The following is a 7,500-nucleotide window of genomic DNA, read 5'->3' as shown; positions in this document are numbered from 1 at the left end:
CCAGAAGAGAAGCACGTGGTGATTTATCCGTACTCTGCTCGCGATCAGGATGAAATGGATCTGGAGAAGGGGATGACCGTGGAGGTGATCGAGAAAAATCTAGAAGGCTGGTGGAAAATCAGGTACAAAAAACTCATTTATTCATGTTGAAGCTTCTGGATGTTTCATCTGTTTAGTTTTTAAAAGGTTAGAAATCTGATCTAAATAATTACATAGTTTTATTTTGTGCTTTATATTTTATTTAAAATATAAAAAAATAATAATAATAATAAAAAATATTTATCGACTTTATTTGTGGGTCGGTCATTTTAATGAGCTGAAAAATGTATAAAAAGTATAAAAAGTCTTCTACAATATTAAATGTATAAATATAAATGTAGTAAATGTTTAAATGTCATTTTATGGTTCAAACTGTATTAAAGTGATATTTCAGTAGAATTTCTTATATAATTAAATCTAAAAGTAATATTGATTTATTTCTGAAGAATAATCTGCCCTCGTCTCTGCAGGTATCAGGGGAAGGAAGGATGGGCTCCGGCATCGTATCTGAAAAAATCCGACGTTTCGAGCCAAAAAATGTCGTCACACTCGAGCGCTAACGATTTAGACGGCGCGTGTAAACAACAAGGAAGCAACAAGGAGAACCAGAGAGAAAGATTCAGTCCGTTTAACGACAAGAAAAGTATCATCACTTCATCACTCATTCATATCATCCATATCTATTCTACACATCTATTAAAAATAAATCTAATATACTTTTAATAAGCTGTTAAATCATATCTCAACAAAATTTACTCTTTACTTTTTCACTTTATGGAGGGAAAAAAGTATTTTTCTATGATAAACATTTACAATAAAACAGAATCAGATCAAATTGTATTTATTTTTTAATAAAATTAATAATTTTTGTATAAATAAATAATGAGAATAAAAAGCAGGTCATGTAGTCATTTTTTTAATTGAGTATTTATTAATAAAAGAATGAAATGTATATTAAAGGAATTTATTTGTTTTATATGATCATGTTGTCGTAACTATTTTTCGGTAAATAATTGTGCTGTTTTTTTCTCTCCTGCAGAAGCAGATGTGCGTCAGCGACCTCCTCCACGCCGAGATCTTTCAATAGTGAGAAACTCTGCAGCTTTTCTCCACCCACAATCGCTCATATCACATTTCATATTTATAACCAGTATAACAAAAAATAATACAAATAAAAAGATGGATTTGATCCTGTGATGAAGGAAGAAATGTGATTAATAAAAGAGATCTGATTAATAACAGATGATTAGTCGTAAAGCTCGAGTGTCTGATTTCCGGTCTGTTCTGTAGCCCCGTGGCACGAACCTGCCCAAGCCGCCAGTGCCCCCGCAGGTAGAGGAGGAGTACTACACCATCGCAGACTTTCAGACCACCATCCCAGACGGAATCAGTTTCCAGGCTGGAGTTAAAGTCGAGGTGAGAAACAAGAACTTTTATTTATTCTGTTATTTCAAATAAAGCAAGAAAGAAAAGAAGAGAAATACATTCTCTTTTGTCTAAATATCAGTGACTGCAAGCAGAACCATTTTTCTTCTTTCTTTTATCTCTTTAAATTAAATAAATTATCTTCTCTCTCTCTCTCTCTCTCTGCTGACATTATTAATCAGGTTCTTCCCCAGCGTGAAAGTTGATCATTGTTTTCTGATTTTTTCAGGTCATTGAGAAGAACTCGAGTGGATGGTGGTACATTCAGATTGAAGATAAAGAAGGTTGGGCTCCAGTCACCTTCCTGGATAAATATAAGAAGACCAGCAACGCTTCCAGACCTAATTTTCTAGCTCCTCTGCCTGGAGAAATGGCTCAGCTAAAGCTGGAGGATAGTTCCCTTAACAACCACGGCGCAGAAGATAACTGGTCCAAACCTCTTCCTGACGAGCCGTCCTCCACCGCCGACTTCGCCACTCGTCCCAAACTCAGAGACTGGAAGTCCAACGCCGTCAAGAACAACTCACCTTTTTCCAGCCTGCTGCCCCCAGCTCCATCTTTACCTCCCGCTGAGGAGAAACCAGCCCTTCCACCCAGGAGAGAGTCCATCAACAAAAGCCTGGAGTTAGAGGAGAAACTGAAATCTGACGTCTCCAAACCGCTTCCTCCCAAACCTCCGGCTCCTGGTGTCATCATGCCCATGGTTTCTCCCAAACCTGCTCCGCTCAAATCGGAAAAGTCTCTGGAAACGAAGAAGGATGAGAAGAACAAGCCGCTGCACTTGAAGAATGAGATGGGGTTGGAATGCGGCCACAAGATTTCTGCCAAGGAGGTGAAGAAATTCAACCTGAAGCCGGTGCCCAAGCAGCCACCAAAACCCAAACCCGAGAGCCAAGAAGAGAAAGTAGAATCCGCTGCTCCTGCGCCTTTCCTCAAACCAAAACCCGTCGTTAAACCCAAACCTCCTCCAGCCGCAAAACCGGAACCACCGAGCAAGAACGAGCTTGACATCACAAACCTGAGGAGCAAGTTACGACCATCTAAACTCCCCGATGCAGACTCCAGCCAGCAGGATGGCACTTCCTCCAACAACGGCGAACCGAAATCTCCACTCAAACAACAAAACGGTCACGAAGCTGTAGAAATCCCTAAACCGCAAATACCCGGTCCTAGAGAACCGCCTCAGAGGCCCAGCTCCGGCCCGAGACGACCTCCTCCCCCGAAAAAGTCTCCAGAACCTGAAACCAAACCAAGTTCCACAGAGATCAAAGCTCCTCTAAAGGACATTCAGGAGAACAAGCCTGCTCACATTTCTCAAACCCGACCACCACCTCCTAAACCAAAAGCAATCACAGCTCCGGCTTCCAAAGACAAGGAGAAGGAGGAATCCCCGAAAGTCAAGGTTCCGGTTCCTCCAAAACCGCTGGTTAAAGGCGATAAACCGCAGCCTCCGAGAGATAAACTCCCTCCGCTGATCAAAGATCCGTCGAAGGAAGAGCTTTTCTTAGCCGTAGCAGCCTTCGAAGGAGACGAGCAAACTCCAGGGTTCAAAGAAGGTGCTGTGTTCGAGGTTCTCGAGAGGAACAGCACGGGTTGGTGGTTTTGCAAGAATGTAAGCGATGGTTTAATGTCCGAGGGCTGGATCCCTTCCAATTACTTAGCTAAGAAACACTAGGTACCTGTCCGAGCTCCACTCCGTTGTTTTCCCTCCATATTTAATTAGTCCGTGTTATTTATGGTACCTTTACGATCGAAGTCTGGTTACATTCCATTCTGTTGCGAGTTCAGACGTTTCATCGTTTTACTGTCCCTTTTTTTTAGGGACCTTTGGGGTGGAAGTCTTTTATTTTTGACATCTTTGAGAGAGAACACGAACGAGTACCGCATTTCTAATCCCGTGTTATTTTTATTTTTTATGCATGCTAATTAAACTCGTACTATTTTTATATTTATATTGCTCCTTAGCGCTATAACAGACTAGCAGTTTACGTATAAATGACTTCCTGCAGCCTTTCCACTATCTATCGTGCCTCAATATTATTATATTATTAACAATATTAAAAGTTCTCCGAGCGTCTATACTTTTAAAAAACGTCTCGAATGTAGAAGTCGGCGATCGGAATCGGACACGGATTATAAAGTGGGTGGTCTGTAAACATTTGTTCTTTTTCTGGGGAGGAACAAGGCTTGTGCTTTCGTGTGTTACTATGACAATGCAGAAAACCTTTATAAAAAGTGTTTTTATAGTCCTCTTATTTTTGCCATTTTTGCTTATTTTCTAGTTGCGTCCTGAGCGATTTTGTTGCAATACTTCAACATCTTTTTGTTTGTTTTTTTTAAAGGGGGACACATTGATAATGAAAAACACACACACACACACACACACACAGTAAAGTTAGGAAACACATTCCTGAGTTTGTCTCTCAAAAACCACAAAACTCAGGAATGTAACAGTCTGAAGATTGTTTTTGACTAAACAAATCTAAATGTCTATAAAATCACCATTGAATTCAGTCCCAGTTTGTGTTTGCTTTTACCATAGAAACCAAACCAGCGCACACGTGTCTCTAAAATCATACGCTTTGTTTCCACACTTTTCACAGACGACGTGTATAAACACAGCAAATTATAACAAAAGTCTGATCGGTCGTTTATTTGTTTCAGTATCGATCAGCGAATGCCAAACACACACAGCATCCAGAAAACCCGCTGGCATCCCTAATTATTATTATTAATACTTTAAAAAGAGGTGAAGTTCAAAGATTTCATTACACTAATACTAGAACGCGCTTTTTTTTCGCTAAATATTAAGAGAAGGATTGCGCTGCAACTGCTTGGGTTCTGTTCAGCAGTGTTGCGTTAATGACACTGGTGCTTACACAGTATTTTATCATCACCTAAGTGTTTAACGTGTTTAACGTGCGCATGCTTGACTGGTTTCAAGTATCATTTTTTTTATAACTTGTTGTAATTGTTTATTCTCCCTCTGTAGATCTTGTTACTTTGCTTTGAAAGTTTTGTTGTGCTGGTTTTTCACGTGAGAAAGGTGAGGGTTTAAGAGTCGATGCTCAGAGTCACGCCTTCAACATTCACACAGTATAAAATAACAGTATTAATCACTGATGTTGATGTTTTTATATTGCTGTAACACTAATTTTCCCAGAAGATAAACAGTGGAGTGATCTCACACGTGGAGAGTGGTGGCCTATTAAACTGCACAGGTATGAAAGCTGCAGCCGGGTGGAAATACTGCAAGTGTGTGAGAGCTTTGGAAATAAAAATAAAAAAAGAAAAGAAAGAAAACTTTCACAGGATGATAAAAATCTGGGTGTTTTTTTTTGCCGAACGCAAACGTTTCTGTAACCTGTACTCGTCTGTAACGGACCCCCCCCCCCCCCCCCCCCTAATGTCACGTGCAATTTCTTTTGTTTCTAATAAAACCTCAATAAACATTTGCAAATCCGATCTGTGTAAACTCTGTAAATAAATCACTACATGAAGGGAATAAATAAATAATAAAGTGGACTTTATTAGATTCCTGTACATTGAGGGTTCCGTTCACACACAAACACTTTTATACCCTTTTGGTTAAAATAAAAATAGCATAAAAAAAAATCCCAAAACAAAAACAGGAGGCGGAACAAACAGTGCAGTTAGACGGTAAATAAAGTGTAATACAGTGACTTACATGACCTTTAGGGTTGCAATGATATCGCAGGGCCGAGCTGAATGTGCAATACAATAATATACAATATATCATACTAATTAAAACGATAATTGGTATAGAATATTGCATCAGCACTCTTTGCACTTGAAGTGTCAGTGAAAATATTAATGATGAAATGTATTAATTTATTGCATTTGGATTAGAACCTTTAAAATATATTTGTGATTAAATTGAGGGGGATTTTAATTTAGATGTGTAATTTTAACCTTTTATTTATTTATTTTTAAAAAGGTTTCTCTCACAAACAGCGACAATCCTGTTAAGTAATTTTCTTCATTACATTTTTTTATTTCTTTTTTGTTAATTTCGCTTTCTATATGTATTTGTTTTGAGCCAGTGTTGCGCTTTACAGTATCTCTGTGACTCGCATGTTGAAGAAAATAACAGTGCGTAAATACAAACGGACAAAAGAAAAAGTACCAATGAACTCGCCATCAATGAAAACTAAACATCTGAGAACATTAAAGTGTATATTTGCTTTTTATATTTATAGAATAATTTGTTTAAAGGAAAAGAATAGGAAAAAAATACACTGTCTTTTTTCTTTTCCTGTACATTTCATTTGGCAATACTAAATAATTTTAAAGGATTTGTTATATTTTGAAAGATAAGCTGATAAATAAAATATACTGACCAAAAATAATAATAATAATAATAATGATAATACAGTGAAAGTGGCTTTTTTTATTAAAGGATTTTGCTTTTAAATGTATTTATTTTTCACCCGTTCCATTCAGAAAAAAAATTATTTGTAAAATAAAAGTATTTATATCTCTGACTCTTTATATTAATTTTCAGTTTAAGGCCCATCAAAGGGATTTTTACTTTTAATAAAAAATAAAACGATTCAGTTTTTTCATAACGCCACATGCTAACGATGAGTGTGGCGAATCCTGTAGAACTAATGATCTACCTGGACTAGTGGGTGGAGCTACAGAAAAGCACAAGGCTCATCATTGGTTGGTTATAACCGGTCAGTGGAGTCCTAAGTGGTCGAGGAGTCTGTGTATGGCAGGAATTTGGTGTATCTGTTGGGAGAGCTGGGGTTCACACACTCCGATTCCTCGCTCATCCGGAAGAAATTCTCCTGTTCACGTTTCCTCTGGTTCAGCTCGTCCTCCAGAGCCTGACCACGACAACGTTAGCAGATTAATACAAACACTTTATACTAACTAAAATGTATAAAAATAACACTATAATAAATATAGCTGCAGAAAAGTAAAAATGGGGGCCAAGCATTTTTTATTTTAAAAATCTTAAATTTAATCTGGGCTCCAATTTGGATCATAAGTGTAGGTTTGGAAAACTTTCTAAACAGCAACAAATTCAAGATGGTGGAAATCAGCATGCATGCTGAACATGACCCAAATGAATCAGAAAGAAAGAAACTGATATAAAAGATACCCCACACTGACTGCATTATATAAACATGGTGTTTTTGGGCTCTACAGTCTCTCCTGTGCTGCTTGGCCCCAATAACAAACAATAATAATAATTTATAATAATTCTAATAGAACCTAAACTGATTTCCACTGTATGCTAACAATCTAAAACTCACACAGTAGTTTAATAAGACAAACGTTCTGTAGCGTTAAATGAAAAGGTTATTTATAACAATTTATTCTCCTAATATCTGCTGCTGAAGACCTGTTTGTGTGCCATGTCAGAAAAAAACAAATGATGTAGCAGAGATTAAACCCAGAACCTTCTTGCGGGGTTGCAGCTGTGCTCTCCAGTCCTTCAGCATCTGGTTGTGACGCTCATCCAGCGATTTCAGCCTCTGAGTCTCGTTCTCTACCAGCATGTGACATTTCTCATTCTAAAACCAGAAGATTAGCAGAAGTGATGAATATAAGACTGATAACTGGCTGCAACAACACTATGATGAATCCAGTATGAACGTCTCTGCCTGAATTTAAACGAGTGAAAGACAGACAGACAGACTCCTGTACACACCTGTAGTTGTTGTAGTTCTCGGAGGTTGCTGTCACACTGTCCCATCATTTCTCTCATCTGGTTCTCGTGTTTTTGTTGCTGGTGCAGCCGTTCTGCCTTCTGCCTCTTCTCCTCCTGCCTGGCAAACTACACACACACACACACACACACACACACACACACACAAACACACACACAAACACACACACAAACACACACACACACACACACACACACACACACACACACACACACACACACAAACACACACACACAAACACACACACACAAACACACACACACACACACACACACACACACACACACACACACACACACACACACACACACACACACACACAAACACAAACACA

The 7,500-nt window shown here is 38.3% G+C and overlaps 2 protein-coding genes and 1 long non-coding RNA gene across 6 annotated transcripts in view; 1 reads left to right on the top strand and 2 right to left on the bottom strand.

Moving 5' to 3' along the window:
- sh3pxd2b (SH3 and PX domains 2B) overlaps positions 1 to 4,927 on the top strand; it is a 26,995-nt gene extending 22,068 nt beyond the window's left edge. For all 4 annotated transcript variants that reach the window (XM_083565504.1, XM_083565503.1, XM_083565502.1 and 1 more), the window contains 5 exons: positions 5 to 122; positions 510 to 682; positions 1,079 to 1,125; positions 1,330 to 1,455; positions 1,694 to 4,927. In XM_083565504.1, the coding sequence (XP_083421630.1) occupies positions 5 to 122; positions 510 to 682; positions 1,079 to 1,125; positions 1,330 to 1,455; positions 1,694 to 3,139 (1,910 nt within the window). In that variant the 3' untranslated portion in view covers positions 3,140 to 4,927. The remainder of the gene's footprint in view (positions 1 to 4; positions 123 to 509; positions 683 to 1,078; positions 1,126 to 1,329; positions 1,456 to 1,693) is intronic.
- Positions 4,928 to 4,973: 46 nt separating this feature from the next.
- stk10 (serine/threonine kinase 10) overlaps positions 4,974 to 7,500 on the bottom strand; it is a 29,346-nt gene continuing 26,819 nt past the window's right edge. Inside the window, exons 17-19 of the mRNA XM_083565500.1 lie at positions 7,148 to 7,273; positions 6,897 to 7,010; positions 4,974 to 6,317 (exon numbers count right to left, since the gene is read on the bottom strand). Of these exons, the coding sequence (XP_083421626.1) occupies positions 6,177 to 6,317; positions 6,897 to 7,010; positions 7,148 to 7,273 (381 nt within the window). The 3' untranslated portion in view covers positions 4,974 to 6,176. The remainder of the gene's footprint in view (positions 6,318 to 6,896; positions 7,011 to 7,147; positions 7,274 to 7,500) is intronic.
- LOC310739560 lies at positions 6,482 to 6,890 on the bottom strand. Its single transcript, XR_014537421.1, has 2 exons — positions 6,601 to 6,890; positions 6,482 to 6,544 (listed from the first exon to the last, which is right to left on the bottom strand). It is a non-coding gene; the product is annotated as an uncharacterized lncRNA (long non-coding RNA).

The sequence above is a fragment of the Silurus aristotelis genome (assembly GCF_946808225.1).
Source record: "Silurus aristotelis genome assembly, chromosome: 16".
In the NCBI taxonomy this organism is placed as follows: domain Eukaryota; kingdom Metazoa; phylum Chordata; class Actinopteri; order Siluriformes; family Siluridae; genus Silurus; species Silurus aristotelis.
The sequence above is the reverse complement of the archived record's forward strand: the minus strand, read 5'-3'. Positions and strand labels throughout refer to the sequence as shown.